Below are 18,518 nucleotides of genomic sequence, written 5' to 3'. Positions count from 1 at the left end.
CCTCTGAATCTCAAGCTTCACTCTGTGAAGTTCACTCAGGAGAACAAAGGAAGCTGATCCCTTTACAAATGGAGTGAGTATTACAGGTATTATTACCATTTTACAATTATAAAATGTTAAGACTTGACTAAGTTGAGTGACTTCTCCATGGTCACATAGCTAATAATTGTCAGATATAATATTTGAACCCAAGTCTTTGGGAATTCTGGAGACCTCCCCATCCAATATTCAAGCCATTATGTGACACTGCTTGCCCTCATTCCATTAGGGTACCAATCTGGAATAAGTAGAACTCCAAGGACTTTTCAATTTGTCAATCATAAGAGACATAATACAGAACTGGCTTCAGAGTCAGGAAGGCTTGGGTTCAACTCTCTTCTAACAGGAACCAGAAATGTGATCCATGGCAAATCTCTGAATATATCTCAGTGCCTCAAGCAATGCTCTAAGACTATATGTTCATATTTTTTACTTTTTGTTGCATTCTGAATTGTGTGATTTTTAAAAATTGATACTATTTGAAGGTAATGTTCAAAAGTCAGGGATCTTATAATACTCAAAAAACAATCAAAGATCTGGGAAACCTAGCAACTAGAGAAGTTGTTATTGATTCTTCTCTGGGAAGAAGCGCAGACTTCCTGAAGTTGGAAGGGCAATGAGACTAACCAGTAATAACAGCTACCATCCCACTATTGCTGTGATAAAAATCCTCCTCATAAACAATATAATAGAAAGACAAGGGTATTAAGGACTGGTAAAAGCTAACTTTTGGTGATGATGTGTGTCTGTGGTCTTCTTCCCATGTCATTTCACTTTTTCCACAAGATCTGTCTATTTTGGAAGATGTTGTAACATGTAGTCAGGAGAGTATTAGTATTCAGTATGGTTCTCTCTATTCAAACTGTTGTTATTAAAATTTTATGCATAAATATAATTTTTTATTTTTATTTTTTTTGAATTTTATTATTTTAATTGTTTTCAGTGTTCCACAATCACTTGCATATAACTTAGATTTTTCCCCGCTCCTTATTCATCCTTTCCCCTCCTTCCTTGAGTCGGCATAAATTTTATGTATGTTCTACACATATCTTCCTTTTAAATACATTTTCAGCTTACTCAGGTTGCATGGAAGAATTAAAATAAGTGGGAGAAGTCATTAAATAAACCAAAACATAACACAAAAGAAAATGATCTGCTACATTCTGTGATTGAATTCCATAGTTTTTTCTCTGGATGTGGAAGGCGTTTTGCCTTAAGAGACTACTGGGATTATTTTAAGTCCTTGCATTGCAATGAAGTTCTAACCCTACCAGAAAAATTCATCACACACTGTGGTTGTTGCTGTGCAAAAAGTTCTCCTGGTTCTGCTCCTTTCACTCAGCATCAGTTCATATAAGTCTTTCTAGGCCTCTATAAAGTCTTCCTGTTCATCATCTCTTACAGCACAATAGTATTCCATTAGATTCATATACCACAACTTATTCAGTTATTCCCCAATTGATGGGCATCCCCTTGCATTCCAGTTGTTGGCCATCACAAAGAGTGCTACTATAAATAGTTTTTTACATGTATTTACATATATTTTACATATATTTACATATATTCCCATTTGTATTGCTGGGTCAAAGGGTATGCACTTTTTTGTAGCCCTTTGGGCATAGTTCCAAATTGCTTTCCAGAATGGTTGGATCAGCTCACAGCTCCACCAACAATGAATTAGCATTCCAACTATCTCACATCTTCTCTCTCATTTATCATCATTCTGTTTTTTCATGTTAGCCAATCTGATAGGTGTGATGTGCTATCTCAGAGTTGTTTTGATTTGCATCTCTCTAATCAATAGTGATTTAGAGCATTTTTTTCATATGACTCTTGATATCTTTAATTTCTTCTTCTGAAAACTGCCTATTCATATCCTATGACCATTTATCAATTGGGGAATGACTTGTATTCTTGTACATTTGACTCAGTTCTCTTAATATTTTAGAAATGAGGCCTTTATCACCGAGGCTAGCTGCAAAAATTTCCCCCAGTTTTCTGCTTCCTTCTTGATCTTGGTTGCATTAGGTTTGGTTGTGCAAAAACTTTTCAATTTAATGTAATCAAAATTATCCATTTTGCACTTCATAATGTTTTCTATCTCGTGTTTAATCAAAAATTCTTCCCTTCTCCATAAATCAGATAAATACACTATATCTTGCTCCACTAATTTATTTGTAGTATCAGTTTTTATACCTAGATCATGTACCCATTTAGACTTTATTCTTGTGTATGGTGTCAGGCATTGGTCTATGCCTAGTTTCCACCATACCGTTATCCAATTTTCCCAGCAATTTTTTTCCAACAGTGAGTTCTTATCCCAGAAGCTGGGGTCCATGGGTTTACCAAACAGTAGATTGTTATATTCATTGACTACTGTGTCTTGGGTACCTAACCTATTCCAATGGTCTACCCTTCTGTTTCTTAGCCAGTACCAAGTGGTTTTGATATTTGCTGCTTTATGATCATTGCTGAGATCTGGTAGAACTAGGCCACCTTCCCCCACACTTTTTTTCATTAGTTTCCTTAATGTTCTGGACTTTTGTTCTTCCACGTGAATTTTAATATTATTTTTTTACCTCTACAAAATAACTATCTGATAGTTTGATTGGTATGGCACTAAATAAGTAAACTAATTTAGGTAGAATTGTAATTTTTATTATATTGGCTTGGCTTACCCACGAGCAACTCATGTTTCTCCACTTATTTAGATCTGACTTTATTTGTGTGAAAAATGTTTTGTAATTGTGTTCATATAGTTCCTCAGTTTGTTTTGGCAAGCAGACTCCCAAATATTTTATAGTGTCTACCATAGCTTTAAATGAGATTTCTCTTTCTATCCCTTGCTGTTGGGCTTTGTTAGTAATGTATAGAAATGCAGAAGATTTGTGTGGGTTTATTTTGCAACATGCAACTTTGCCAGAGTTGTTTATTATTTCAAGTAGTTTTTACTTGTTTCTCTGGGATTCTCTAAGTATATCATCATATCATCTGCAAAGAGTGATAACTTAGATTCTTCTTTGCCTAATCTGATTCCTTCAATTTCTTTTTCTTCTCTTATTGCTACAGTTAACATTTCTAGTACCATATTGAATAATAGTGGTGATAATGGACATCCTTGTTTCGCCCCTGATCTTATTGGAAATGCATCTAGCTTATACCCTTTGCATATAATGCTTGCTGAAGGTTTTAGGTAAATACTGCCTATTATTTTATAGAAAGTTCCATTTATTCCTATGCTCTCCAATGTTTTTTAATAGGAACAGATGTTGTATTTTGTCAAAAGCTTTTTCTGCATCTATTGACATAATCTTGTGGTTTCTGTTAGTTTTACTGTTGATATGATCAATAATGTCAATAGTTTTCCTAATGTTGAACCATCCCTGCATTGCTGGTGTGAATGCTACCTGATCATAATGTATTATTCTCATGATAAGTTGCTGTATTCTTTTTGCTAAAATCTTGTTTAAAATTTTTGCATCTATATTCATTAGAGAAATTGGTGTATAATTTTCTTTCTCTGTGTTGGTTCTTCCTAGTTTAGGTATCAAAATGATATCTGTGTCACAAAAAGAATTTGGGAGGATTCCTTCTTCCCCAATTTTCCCAAATAGTCTATATAGTGTTGGAATTAACTGTTCTTTAAGTGTTTGATAGAATTCACTTGTGAATCCATCTGGCTCTGGAGATTTTCTCCTAGGGAGCCACCCTAGGGATGGCTTTTTCAATTCCTTTTGCTGAGATGGGGTTATTTAAATATTCAACTTCCTCTTCTGTTAATCTGGGCAAATTCTATCTTATAAAATAGTCATCCATCTCATTTAGATTGTCGAATTTACTGGTATACAGGTGGGCAAAGTAATTTCTTATTATTGTGTTACTTTCTTCCTCATTGAAGGTAAGTTCATCCTTTTCATTTTTGATATCAGTAATTTGATTTTCTCCTTTCTTTTTTCAGATCAGATTGACCAAAAGCTTATCAGTTTTATTGGTATTTTTTTTTCATAAAACCAACTCCTAGTTTAATTTATTAGTTCAATAGTTTCTTTCTTTCATTTTATTTATTTCAGTTTATTTTTTAATCTCTCCTTTGGTTTTTAGTATTTCTAATTTGGTGCTTACTTGGGGATTTTTCAATTCGTTTTTTCTCTAGCCTTTTAACTGCATACCCAATTCATTTATCTCCTCTTTCTCTATTTTATTCATGTAAGCATTCAAAGATATAAAAGTTCCCCTAAGAACTGTTTTTGCAGTATCCCATAAGATTTGGTAGGATGTCTCACTATTGTCATTCTCTTGAATGAAGTTGTTGATTGTTTCTATAATTTGTTGTTTAACCCACTCATTCTCTAGGATTAGATTGTTTAGTTCCCAATTAGTTTTTGGTTTATGTTTCCATGGCCTTTGATTACATATAAGTTTAATTGCCTTATGATCTGAGAAGCATGCATTGACTATCTCTGCCTTTCTGCACCAGATTGTGAGGTTTTTATGGCCTAGTACATGTTAAATTTTTTTATATGTGCTATGTACTGCCGAGAAAATAGTGTATTACTTTCTATCCTCATTCAATTTTTTTCCAGAGATCTATCATATCCACCTTATTCAGAGTTCGATTCACCTCCTTAATTTCTTTCTCATTTATTTTGAGGTTAGATTTACCGAGTTCAGAGAGTGAGAGTTTGAGGTCCCTCATTAGTATAGTTTTGCTGTCTATTTCTGCTATGCCAGTGGGAGCATATATGTTTAGTAATGGAATTTCTTCCTTCTCCATGGTGCCTTTTAGCAGTTTCCTTCCTTATCTCTTTTGATTTGATCTATTTTTGCTTTTGCTTTGTCTGAGATTAGGATTGCTGCCTCTGCTTTTTTTACATCAGCTGAAACACAAACAATTCTGCTCCAGCCTTTTACTTTTACACTATGTGTATCTCACCTTTTCAAATGTGTTTCTTGTAAGCAAGGCATTGTTGAATTATGCTTTTTAATCCATTCTGCTATCTATCTCTGTTTTATGGGAGAGTTCATCCCATTCACATTCACAGTTATGATTACTATCTTTCCCTCCATCACCTTTCCCCTTGTTTATGCATTTAGTTCTCCCTTCTCCCTTCCCCTTCAAAATAGAGTTTCATTTTTGACCACTGCCTCCCTTGGTCTTTTCTCTATTTTTTCAGTCCCCCTCCCTTGTAATCCCCTTTTCCCTTACTACATCTTCCCTCCCTTTTAGCCTCCCCTCCCTTTTCTTTCCCCCTCCTTTCCCATTGCCTATAGAGCTAATTGTATTTCTGTACTTAACTGAGTTTGTTGTACCCTCCTTGAATCCAATCAGATGACAGTACCTCTCAAATAATACTCTTCTCCCTCCCCTCTTTCCCTCTACTGTAATATATTTTTTGTGCCTCTTCCTGTGATGGAATTTTTTTTCTGCCTCCTAATTTTCATATCTCCAATTACAATCCCTTTGCACCTTTAAATCACATTAGTTATCATCACCTCATTTAATTTATATCCACTCCCTCTCTCTATGTATATCCCTTTTACATTTCATAATAAATATACAATTCTCAAGATTAACAAGTATCATCTTCCCTTATAGGGATGTAAACAATTTGTCCATATTGTGCAACAAGTTTTTTCCCCTGTTTACTTTTTTATGTCTCTCTTGAGATGTCTGATTGAAGATCAAATTTTCTGTTCAGTTCTGGCCTTTTCAATCAGGAAGGTCTGTAAATCCCTTACTTCCTTGAATATCTATTTTCTTCCCTGAAATATTATGCTCAACTTTGTATATAATCCTTGGTTATAGGACTTCTTAGCATACGTGTTGAAAAGACCAGAACTGACTAGAAAATTTGACTTTCTAATAAAAGAATCAAGGGAAACAGGAAAAGGTAAACAAGAAAGAGAAGCCATGAGGAACTCATTAAAGTTGAACTGTTTACATTCCTACATGGAAAAATGATATTTGTAACTCATGAGATCTTTTTCAGTATAAGGGTAGTTAGCAGGAATATTAGGGTACTTAGAGGGATTATTAGGGTAGTACTTAGAAAATACACAGACACACACACATACATATGTGTGTGTGTCTGTGTATATATGTGTGTGTAGGTGTGTATGTATATGAATGCATGTGTATCATATATATGTGAGTAGATATGTATATGGTTGTATATGTGTTTACATGTGTGTATACACACATGTACACATAGACAGAGGGTATACGGTGAGCTGAATATGAAGGGAGAACACCGAAAAAATAAAATTTACTGTTGAACAAAATGTACTAGGGGTAAGAGAAAGAGGAAGGTAGAATACAGCAAATCATTTTACATAAAAGGCAGGAAAGAGCTTTTTACATTGGTGAGGAAGAGAGGGGAGAAGAAAGGGAATAAGTGAGCTTTACTCTTATTGGACTTGCCTTAAGGAGGGAACACCACACACTCAAATGTGTATGAAAAACTTTTTTACCCTGCAGGAAGGCAGAGGAGAAGGGGATAGGAGTGGGAAGATAATAGAATGGAAAGAAAATTGGGGAAAAGGATAATCAGAAGTCAACACTATTGTGCAGGGGAGGGGGCAGATCAAGGGAGAGAATGGAATAAATGGAGGGCAGGACAAGACAGAGGGAAATGTGGTTAGTATTTCACAACATAACTGTTATGGAAGTGTTTTACATGTCTAAACATGTGTGACCTATACTGAACTGCTTACATTCTCAAAGAGAGTGGGTGGGAAGGGAAGGAGGGAGAGAATACGAAACTCAAAGTTTTAAAAATGAAAGTTAAAAATTGTTTTTTCCTGCAACTGGGAAATATGATGTATAAGCAATGGCATATAGAAATCTATTTTGCCCTACAGGAAAACAGAGGGAATAGAGATGGAAGAAGGGGGGGAGGGGAATGGTACAATGGAGGACAGACTGGGGGAAAGGGTGGATGGAGTGCACGCTGCCCTGGGGTGGGGGTTGGAGAGAGAAGGGACTAAAACTTGAAATTCAAATTCTTGTGGAAGTGATTGTTGAAAACTGAAATATAAATAAATTATTTAATAAAAGATAATGAAGAAAACAACAGGATAAAACATGAATTTCATTAATATTCAATGGTCTGTAGGCATCAATCTCTTCTGTTTAATGATCTGTGAACTTTTATAGATTAAATGCTTTTGTTGTTGAATAATGTAGCAATAGCAATCACTATCATCACCGTTATTATTTTATTACATGATTTTTCATTTCGTTTTCATTTTACAGTTTGTTAAGCACTTTCTTCCCAACAATGCTGTAAAGGAGACTTTTTCTGGCACATGGCATTGTGAGCCACAGAACTCATTCAAAGTGTTTACTACCTGTGATCCTATTGGAAAATTACTCAACCACCCAGGGATTTAGTTTTCTCATATGTAAGATTAAGGGATTGAACTAAATGGCTTTTGAATTCCCTTCGACCTCCAGGTCTATGGTCATATTTATGTTTATCTCCATGTAATATATGAGAAAACTGAGGATTATCGGGGGAACTGAACTAACCACAATCATGTAGCTACTAAATGATAGAGCTCTAATGTGTCCCATGCTTTCTGGATCTAAGTTCACCATTCTTCCCATTAGGCCATGATGCTTCACTAGATCTTTGTAAGGGTAAGAGAGGGAGAGATGATTATGGGTAATTGATCTTAGAAAGAATTTTAAAATCACACGGAGTCAAGATGAAGTTGTTAGAATCATGCCCTCATCAGGGTAGCCCTAGAAAGATAGTAGCATGTAGGTATCTGATACCATTGGGTTCTTACCCAGGATTCTTTGCTAGGAAATTTCAAAATAAATTCTATTAAAGAGAAAATACTATGCTGAAATGGAAACCCAGGTTCTTGTCTTGGATGTGGCACTGACTTGTTGTAGGACTTTTGGCATCTCACTTACCCTCACTGTCCTTCATTTTCCTCTAAATTATGAGAATGATGATCATTTCTAAGGGAATTGAATATAGAGTTACAGGACTTGGAAGTTAAATTCCCCGCCCTCTCATTTACTACCTGTGTGACCTTTGGAAAGTCATATACTGGATCTCCTTTTTCTCATGTGAAAAATGGGTAGCAGGGTTAGTCTTCTGAGATCCCTTTTAGACCTAGTATTCTGATCCTTTGTTTTTATGCATTCTATTGGATTTTGTTCCCTGAAACAAGCATGACATTGTTCCTGCCTTTATAGGGGGAAAGAAAGGCACTGTGAACTGTTCTCTAAACATGGTTCTGAAATAACAGTGCATTCCTTGCTACTAGGGCCAGCGTTTTGAGCTGTTTGGGTAGGGACAAATGCTTCCTTTGGATCTAAGGGTACAGACTCATGTTGGGAAAGCGTTTTAGTTTCAAAGCTCATACTGGAAGTCAAGTAAGATAGGATTTAAGAGTTTGAAGGACCTTCAGGAAGCTCCTAATAAAGTCCTTCCATTTTACAAGGGAGAAATCTGAGGTTAAAAATGGGGTCTTATGATCCCACAATCACTGACTTAGATTTGCAAGGAGAGTTTTAGATGTTTTACCCCAGTCTCCCATTTTTAGGGAAGAAGAAAACAGAGGGAAAAGGAGACATTTACTTAAAATTTCATGTCTAATATGCTGCAAGATCATGGAACTGTGTAGAGCTGGAACTTGAGGAAACCAGACCGGACAGCTATTCTAATACTCTTATTTTACAAAAAAGGAAGCTGATTTCCAGAGTGGTTAAGTTATCCAGAGTTACATAAGGAGTTACTTACCCTTCGACCCAGCAATATCGCTTCTAAGACTGTATCCCCAAGAGATCATAAAAATGGGAAAGGGTCCCAAATGTACAAAAATATTTATAGCAGCACTCTTTGTGGTAGCCAAAAACTGGCAATCAAGGGTGCCAGGCCTAGAGGCCTGTATTGGGCTACCCGAGTCTTTCTTACCTGTCCCAGGTCTTCGGTTGGCCAAACCGGATAAACGTATGAGAGAAAGGACGTTCCAGAGTCGAACAAGGGTTGAGCTTTATTACAGGGTCCAGGTTACAAATGCAGGGAGGGTCTTCCTTAGGAGGAAGAGGGGGAGATTTCCTAAGGAGGCTAAGCTTAAGGGATTGGAAGTAGAAGTACAAGCGGGGAGAGAGGGGGAGGGGAGAGAGGAAAGAAAAGAAGCGGAGCCCTACTATCCTCTTTGGCTCCACACGTGCTAAGAGAGCTTTCTGGCTTCCTCAATCCTACTTAATCTTCAGCCACACAGTTTGCATCTCAATACCGTGCTGTTAGGTAACTAGGTGTGCTCCAATCCGGGACGACCTCGAGGGCAGGGAGACTCCACCCATCACGTATCTCCAGGGGAGAGGCGGAAATACCCGAGCTAGCCGAGCTAGCTCAGTCTGACCTTCTCGAACCCCCGCTGTTCATGGAGGGCCTCGTAAGACTCTAAGATTTAGAAGTCCCACTTTTACCCGCCCGAGACTGTCCACACGGAATTGAGCTTCCAATCCCAACACAAGGGGATGCATATCAATTGGGGAATGGTTGAACAAATTATGGTATGTAATTTGCACTATAAGAAATTATGTAAGCAGAGTAGAAAGTCACACATATGCAGGGTCTCCCAACACAGCCCATAAAACACCTGTAGAGAGGGACTTCCAAATTCTGGAGCAGCAGAAGTGGAGAACAACATAGTGGAGGAGATTTCCAGCCCAGGGTGACCTGAAAGACCCACAGGAAACATCTGCTGCACCAGACACAGAGTGGAGCCCAGCCCAGCCTTGGCCATGTGGCATGGCTCACAAACAGCCCTTGGGGGCAGAATCTCCAGTTATAGAATCCCCAGTCCCACCAGCAGCAGGTTTGCAGATCCTTCAACCCACAGACACGAAAGGTCAGTGAAGGGGTTTTTTCTGCTGGCTGGGAAGGGAGAAGGGCCTTCCATAGCTCTGGCCTTAGGCAGCCACTACAGAGGCCACAATGGCAGGTGCAGCAGCCAGATCCACTATTGGAGCGTAAAAACCCCTGGGGGCACTGAAGAGTTGAGTCTTGCCTCAGCTCTTTGTGGAGCCCCTGGGGGAGTTGGTCTTTGTCTCACACTGAATGGCAGCCCTGCCCATCCAGCTTATCTGAAAATCAGCCCCCAGTGCTGACTTGGTGGAACTGCAGGCCAGGTGACTGTGGAGAGGTAACTGCTAAGATTCTAGGCACAAAAATCCCTCTCTGCATCCAGACCAGTACATGCCTGATTGGGCCACCTTAGAGGAACAGACATCTTACAGATTCCCAGAGTATACCCTATTCTTGACAAAGGACCCAAAAGTCAAGCAACTGGTTGGGAAAAATGCTCAAAAAAGGGAAAAAAAATAAGACCATAGAAGGTTACTTTCTTGGTGAACAGATATCTTCTCCCATCCTTTCAGATGAGGAAGAACAATGTTTACCATCAGGGAAAGACATAAAAGTCAAGCCTTCTGTATCCCAAACATCCAGAATAAATATTCAATGGACTCAGGCCATGGAAGAGCTCAAAAAGGATTGTGAAAATCAAGTAAGAGAGGTGGAGGAAAAATTGGAAGAGAAATGAGAGAGATGCAAGAAAAGCATGAAAACTGGATCAACACCTTGCTAAAGGAGACACAAAAAAATGCTGAAGAAAATAACACCTTGAAAAATAGGCTAGCTCAATTGACAAAAGAAGTTCAAAAAGCCAGTGAGGAGAAGAATGCTTTAAAAAGCAGAATTAGCCAAATGGAAAAGGAGGTTCAAAAGCTCACTGAAGAAAACAGTTCTTTAAAAAGTAGAATGGGACAGATGGAGGCTCATGACTTTATGAGAAACCAAGAAATCGCAAAGAATGAAAAAATGGAACATAATGTGAAATATCTCATTAGAAAAACAACTGACCTGGAAAATAGATCCAGGAGAGACACTTGAAAAATTATGGGACTACCTGAAAGCCTTGATCAAAAAAAGAGCACAGACATCAACTTTCATGAAATTATCAAAGAAAACTGCCCTGAGATTCTAGAACCAGGGGGCAAAATAAATATTGAAAGAATCCACCGATCATCTCCAGAAAGAGATTCAAAAAGAAAAACTCCTAGGAACATTGTGGCCAAATTCAAGAGTTCCCTGGACAAGGAGAAAATATTGCAAGCAGCGAGAAAGAAACAATTCAAGTATTGTGGAAATACAATCAGGATAACACAAGATCTAGCAGCTTCTACATTAAGGGGTAGAAAGTTGTGGAATATGATATTCCAGAAGTCAAAGGAACTAGGACTAAAACCAAGAATCGCCTACCCAGGAAAACTGAGTACAATACTTCAGGGGAAAAAATGGTCTTTCAACGAAATAGAGGACTTTCAAGCATTCTTGATGAAAAGACCAGAGCTGAAAAGAAAATCTGACTTTCAAACACAAGAATCAAGAGAAGCATAAAAAGGTAAACAGCAAAGAGAAATCATATGAGACTTACTAAAGTTCAACTATTTACATTCCAACAGGTAAAGACAATATTTGTAACTCTTGAAACTTTTTTCAGTATCTGGGTAGTTGTTGGGATTACACACACACACACACACACACACACACACACACACACACAGCACAAGGTAAATTGAATAGGATTGGATCAAATCTTAAAATAATGAAATTAAGCAGTGAGAGAAATATATTGGGAAGAGAAAGGGAGAAATGGAAGGGGGCAAATTATCTCTCAGAAAAGAGGCAAGAAAAAGACTTTTCAGTGCAGGGAAAAAGGGGGGAGGTGAGAGAAAAAACATGAAGCTTACTCTCATCACATTCAGCTAAAGGAAGGAATAAAATGCACACTCATTTTGGTTTGAAAACCTGTCTTACAACACAGGATAGTGGGGAAGAAGGGGATAAGCAGGGTGGGGGGGATAATGGAAGGGAGGGCAGTGGGAGGAGGGAGCACTCTTGGGGAGGGATAGAATAGAGAGAGAATAGAAGAAACGGGGCCCAGGATAGAATGGAGGGAAATATAGTTAGTCTTACACAACATGACTATTATGGAAGTCATTTGCAAAATTACACATATATGGCCTATATTGAATTGCTTGCCTTCCAAAAGGGAATGGGTGGGAAGGGAGGGATGAAGAGAAGCTGGAACTCAAAGTTTTAGGAACAACTGTTGAGCATTGTTCTTGCAACTAGGAAATAAGAAATACAGATAATGGGGTACAGAAATTTATCTTGCCCTTCAGGACAAAAGAGAAGATGGGGATAAGGGAAGGGAGGGATGTTAGAAGGGAGGACAGATTGGTGATAGGGGCAATTAGAATGCTTGGCGTTTTGGGGTGGGGGAGGGGAGAAATGAGGAGAAAATTTGCAACTCAAGATTTTGTGGAAATGAATGTTGAAAACAAATAAATAAATTTAAATACAAAAAAAAATAAAGAAAAAATAAAGAAATGATGTAATGGAAAGTAATGGAATACTATTGTGCTATAAGAAATGATGAACAGGAAGACTTCAGAGATGCCTGGAAAGATTTATATAATCTAATGCTGAGTGAAAAGAGCAGAACCAGGAGAACTCTGTATGCAGCAACAACCACAGTGTGTGAGAGTTTTTCTCGTAAACTTGGAACTTTATTGCAATGCAAGGACTTAAAAAAATCCCCAATGGTCTTTTAAGGCAAAATCCAGAGAAAGTACTATGGAATTCAAACACAGAATGTAACAGATCATTTTCTTTTTTATTACATTTTGGTTTGTTATATGATTTCTCCCATTCATTTTAATTCTTTTACAGAGCATGACTATGGTGAAAGTGTATTTAGTAGGAATGTGTGTGTAGAACCTATATAAAATTGTATGCCATCTCAGGAAAGGAGGGAGAAGGGAGGGAGAAGGGAGGGGGAAATAATCTAAGTTACATGATAGTGACTGTAGAACACTGAAAATAAACAAATATTAATTAATAAATAAATAAATTGTAAGTTCCTTGAAGGCAGAGACTGTCATTTTTTTAATTATTTTATCACCAGTGATTCCACACTAGGCTGTAATCATTGTTCATTGAGCTACATTACATTACAGAGATACGCAGGGGGTCATCACCAAGGATATAAAGGAAGCTATTTTCAATGAGAAGAGAAATCCACTTTCTTCCAGTAGCAAGAATGAGGAGCCACAGAGAAAGAGGCTAGGCAGTATTAAATGAAATCTTCTTAGCAATTAGAGCCATCCCAAGTGGAATGGAATGCCTTCTAAGCATTTCTCCCTCATTGAAGGTGTCTGAGCAGAAGCTGGATATCCATTTGTCAGGTACATGATGGTAGGGATTCTTGGTTAGCAAAGGGTTAGCATGGATGCCAGGAAGGTCCTTTCCAATGCTGAGATCCTTAAAGTCTTTTGTTTGGGAGAAGATTTTTTGTCACATGGGGACAAAGCCAATGTTTAAGGTGGTGAACAGTCTTTAATGATCACTGATGGTGTACAGAGCACTATTGTGGGTCAGTCTATAAAGGACTAAAGGAAAAGATGGTTCAGAAAGCTTTCAGAGTGAAGAAGGAACTGAATATTCATAATAGGAAAAACGAAGGTCTATCACTCGCCATATTACAGAATCAAAGGATTCATGTGATTTCCAGAAACCCATCTTCTCATACAATCTTTGAGCTGAGTAATTTAAACAGAGGACACTCAGCACTACAGCATCATACCCCTGGTCCTGTGCAAATTGGAGCACAGTCTGGGTAAGAGTTTGGGCGATGCCCTGGCCCCGGTACTCTGGGCTCACTGACAAATGAAACAACTGCAGGCATTTTTGTCTTCTTGAAGCCTGTTGTACTGGACAGACACACACCATACCCACCACCTGATCTTCTGACTCTGCCACCCAGAAACAACATCCTCTCTCACTGAGATAGGATTTCCTGATGTCCCTCAAATCAGTGTGCAAAGCATGGTCCACATAGCACTTGAAGGGATATCTAACAGCCATCCACAGGAAGACCAGGAGACCTGGAAGGGCCAGGAGAGACAGAAGGAGGGAACTAGACCCAAGAAACAGGGCCCCTGGGACACTCAGAAAGAGCAGGAAGCTTCTGGGTTGTTTCAGTAGATGGAAGAAAGAAGTAGGAACATGAGACAGTATTCCATTACTGAACATGTTCCTCACTACTTCCCTGTCTTGGTCCTGATATTTCCGGATAGAATAGGGAGCCATGGATTTGTCAGGGTCCTTTTCCTACAGACCTTATAGAAGAGAAAAGATGGGAACCGTCCTTACCAGTCCAGCTCAGTCATACCATCTCCCTCCTTAGAATTCACCTTCTTTTCCTGGAAAGAGAAAAAAAAAAAACTACTGCCTGAATGGGAGAATTGTAGGGCTGATGAGGGAAACTGCCCACATTCTACCCTCTCCTAGCCCCAGGGCTCCTTGATTCCATTGGGAGTGAATCTAAAAATGGAAGGAGTAAATACTGTGGATATTCAGAAATATATTTCTGAGCCAACTAGAATACACCCTTCTTATAAGACTTAGTCTTTCCTCTCATCCAAAGCTTTCTTTAGTCCCACTGGAGCATGACCTAATGGCAGTGTGGTCCACTGGAGAAAGTGCTGGATTGCGAGTCAGAGGCCCTGAATTCAAATCTTGCCTCTCTCACTTCTTATTTGGATGACTGTGGGCAAGTCATTTAACATGTCTGGGTCCCTGTTTCCAATCTGTAAAATGGTGATGGGAGAGGGTGGGATAGATGGCATCTTAGGTACCTTTCAGTTCTCAATTTATTTTCATATGGAGAAAACTGAGAAGCAGATGGAAATTTTTCTAGGGAAGCTCCCTCTTCTGTCTTCTCACCTATTGGTTTTCCAGAACCCAGACACTCCCGTCCTTTGCAGCTGGTACCTTTGCAACTTGTGCCTTTTTTTTCCTCAAGCTAGTCTTATAAAAGTCTGCCTGAGTGCTTTCAAGTCCCCATGATGCCAAAAGGTCACTGTCTTTTTTCCTATTGGATCTGTCTGATTGAGAGCAGAATCAGCACTGTTTTCAATCCTTCCCCTACAAATTCCCACTCATCAAACCAAGCTCACATAACCAGTGTGATATTCTACCCAACCTATCCTTGTGAAAGCATCTGCCTTCTCATCTCTGACAGAGTCAAGTTAGTCCTAGATTGGAAGCAAAAGCTAACCTGCACCTCCTTATCCTCTGGATCCCCCTTTTTCTTGTGCTCTCCACATCCCAAGCATTCCCATTCCTCTGGCTGTGACTTGGACTGACCCAGAGATATTACTGAACCCTAGTATGAGCATTCTCTGGTCTATCTTTGAACCTTTGGATATACTGCTGTCAGCAGCCAGAATCCAAGTGCAAACTCCAGCCTTCTTTGGGACAGGACACTGGTGAATCTTTAGAGAAAAAACTCACCAAAAGTCACAGGATCTCAGAGACAGAGGCAACTTCCAAAGGAACACACTTTCCCATTGCTAGAAGTCTTCAAGTGTAGGACTGGATGTGCAGAATGTAGAGAGAATTCCTGTTCAAATCTGCTTTGAATTGGGTAGACCCTAATAGTCCTTTCCCCTCTATGCTTCAGATATCCAATGATTGCTTTTAGACCTTTGACAAACCAGAAGACACCCACACTTACTTTCTGATGACAGAAATGAATGAAAAACTTTTCTTAAGATTCAGCTATTTGTTTAGTAGTAAACTGAACGTTGGGAATAGGAATTCCAAAGTGAGACTGTCCCTGCCCTTAGGACAAATGGGGCAAAACAACACAAGCAGGGGAGTAGTAGTCAGGACAGGAGAGTGTGGATTGGAGGAATCACAGGAATGGTTAATGGAGCGAGAAGGGAGCCAAATAACCTGCTCAAATATTAATTTGATTGGTTTTCAAATTGAGAGGGCAAGGGTAGGGGGTATGATGTTTAAGCCTGCAGAACAGATAGCACCCCACAGTGGTCTGGACACAGTTTGGGGGGCATATTTCACAAAACCAAGTGAAACAATGGAAATTTCAGTATCATGTTTATTTTGAAAATCTCTGAAAAGCACTTTCATCCAAGACCTCAGGTAAGCAATGAATGAATGGATCAATGAAAAAGTGTCTATTATGAGCCTATCCTATGCCAGGCATGTGTTGGGCTCTGAGGACAGAAGGCAAATGTTAGAACCTCTGCCTTCAAAAGAAGCTTATATTCTAACAGAGAAAGACAAGTCTTTAAGGGAGACTGACTGACATTCAAGAGAACAGTCAATTTGATTTAACTGGACAGAAAATGCAGGAAAAGCCCATGCCCAAATGCATCACCAGTCTAGGACACCTACATTCAGAAGACACATTGTCTCTCCATGATCACAAACATACCTCCTGAGCTACAAGGGTCCTGCCTTTGCTTGGGTATGTAGCTCCCTGCTGCCTCAGACTCTGGCCCAGCTTCCTGCTGGATTATGAAATACACATTATATTATTATTATGTATTATTATATATATTATTATTATTATTGAATCTTTGTCTCCACTTACTTTTTTCTCAAGGAAAGCTGTTTCCTATGTTTCCTTTCTTCATCAAGCCTCCTTTAGAGTAGATCATTCAGAGGCTGCAGCCTTTATGGAGACCTCTCCACATCAGGGACCAATTCTGGCTTCTGTCTGGGTCCTCTCTCATTGGCCATGCCCTCTTCTCTCCCCCAACATCCATCCCCAGCATAGTCTGTGCGCTTTTTATGTTTGCACAGCTTCTCTCTTACTCCTCTTGGATGAACCAGAAGGAACCAGGCAAGTTGACCCCTTCAACCTGACATACTCTCCCTGACTCAGATATGGTGAAAGGGCTGCCAACACATACAAAGACCTTCCTCCAAACTATAATAAACCCTGAAATTCTCTGACTAGCAGCTCACTTGATCCAAAGTTCCAATTGACATTATAGCATAAAATGACAAAGTGTTTCTGAAAACTCAAGAGAAAACCTAGTTACTCTTCCCAGGAGAATCTTCTAGGGATCTCACCAGAAACTTGCCTGGTCCCATTCTATTTCTTTAGCACTCTCCATCTCTTTGTCCTTCCTTCCCCAGAGTCACAGGCAATTGGCTGTATTCTTCACTTATCCATAATAGAGATTCCTCCCTTTTTCACCCATTTGAAAGAGACATCTCCCTTCTTTTGCTTTCCTTTGCACGAGTGTCTCTGTCCTTGGTCCTTTCTGTGGTGCTTTCCATACTGTTTGGGAGGGCTGCCTTTCCATTTTTCTCACTTCCTGACCTTTTTTCTGACAGACACACTGACTTCTGCCACTGCTATCTTGAGAACATAACAAATAAACAGGACGTACAAATTGTTAACATCACCAACAACAAAAAAAAGATTAGTAGGTTTACGTAAGAGGAACATTGATTAATATGGTTGATTTCACAGTCCAGTTGCCTTTCACTCACTATGGAGCAGGGTGAGGAAAACAAGAAAAATTGAGTGGGGGTTTGGGGGGGCAGGGAGTGTCCAAAACCAGTGAACCAATAGGTATATACTATGAGGTGTTTCAAGGTCATCCAGGAGAGAATTTCAACATTGCAACTACAGATTAGGCACTACAATATTCCTATGGAAAGGGTGGTTGAATGAGTGAAGGAAAGCATTTATTCACACTTACTTTGTCCTAATCATCGAGCTAAAAAATAGGAATAAATACACAAAAAATAGTACATTCCCTCAAGGTGCTTTATGTTTTAAATGGGGCACAAATTAATTCTACATTCTCTGGCATCTCTTAAGGGAGGATAATCCTTAGTTTGTAGGGATGTTGGAGTCTAAATACAGTCATTTAGTGTCCTCCTCATCACAAGATTGCTTAATTATTTGCCCAGTATAAACTAAAGTTCAACTTACTTTTATTAAGTGCTTTACAGTTTACAAAGCAATTTTTCCTAATAGTCTTGTGAAATGCATAAGGTAATTATTAGCCTCATTTTATACATGAGGAAATTGAAGCTTGGAGAAGTTAATGGATTTGTGCAGAGTCACAACCTAGTTATTTGAGGAACTAAGGTGATACGTTCACTGGACTTTGACCTAGAGGGAACTTAGAGATTATCTGATCCGGTGTTCATTTTATGGATGAGTAAACCAAGAACCAAAGAACTGAAGTGATTTGCCTCAGATCACACACCACTAGATAATGGTAGCTCTTAGATATGAACCCAAATCCCTTGATCTGAAATGGCCCCTGAATCTCAAGCTTCACTCTGTGAAGTCCACTCAGGAGAACAAAGGAAGCTGATCCCTTTACAAATGGAGTGAGTATTACAGGGGTTATTACCATTTTACAATTACAAAATGGTAAGACTTGACTAAGTTGAGTGACTTCTCCATGGTCACATAGCTAGTAATTGTCAGATATAATATTTGAACCCAAGTCTTTGGGAATTCTGGAGACCTCCCCATCCAATATTCAAGCCATTATATGACACTGCTTCACTTTATTACATTAGATTTCCAATCTGGAATAAGTAGAA

The 18,518-nt window shown here is 38.9% G+C and overlaps 1 protein-coding gene across 3 annotated transcripts in view; it reads right to left on the bottom strand.

Annotated features, from left to right (window-relative positions):
- Positions 1 to 17,433, bottom strand: part of LOC140519128 (putative N-acetyltransferase 8B) — a 60,891-nt gene extending 43,458 nt beyond the window's left edge. Inside the window, exons 1-5 of one of the 3 annotated variants that reach the window (XR_011972133.1) lie at positions 16,534 to 17,334; positions 16,375 to 16,450; positions 15,429 to 15,620; positions 14,286 to 14,335; positions 13,988 to 14,017 (exon numbers count right to left, since the gene is read on the bottom strand). Coding sequence is in view for 1 of the 3 variants with exons in the window: in XM_072631976.1 (XP_072488077.1) it covers positions 13,551 to 14,222 (672 nt within the window). In the remaining 2 variants the exon portion in view is untranslated. Of the gene's footprint in view, positions 1 to 12,394; positions 14,336 to 15,428; positions 15,621 to 15,651; positions 15,818 to 16,374; positions 16,451 to 16,533 lie in introns of those variants that run through there. The other 2 variants (XM_072631898.1, XM_072631976.1) reach the window with 2 other exon arrangements.
- Between the last annotated feature and the right edge of the window lie 1,085 nt (positions 17,434 to 18,518).

This window comes from Notamacropus eugenii, chromosome 1 (assembly GCF_028372415.1).
Source record: "Notamacropus eugenii isolate mMacEug1 chromosome 1, mMacEug1.pri_v2, whole genome shotgun sequence".
Classification (NCBI taxonomy): Eukaryota; Metazoa; Chordata; class Mammalia; order Diprotodontia; family Macropodidae; genus Notamacropus; species Notamacropus eugenii.
The sequence above is the reverse complement of the archived record's forward strand: the minus strand, read 5'-3'. Positions and strand labels throughout refer to the sequence as shown.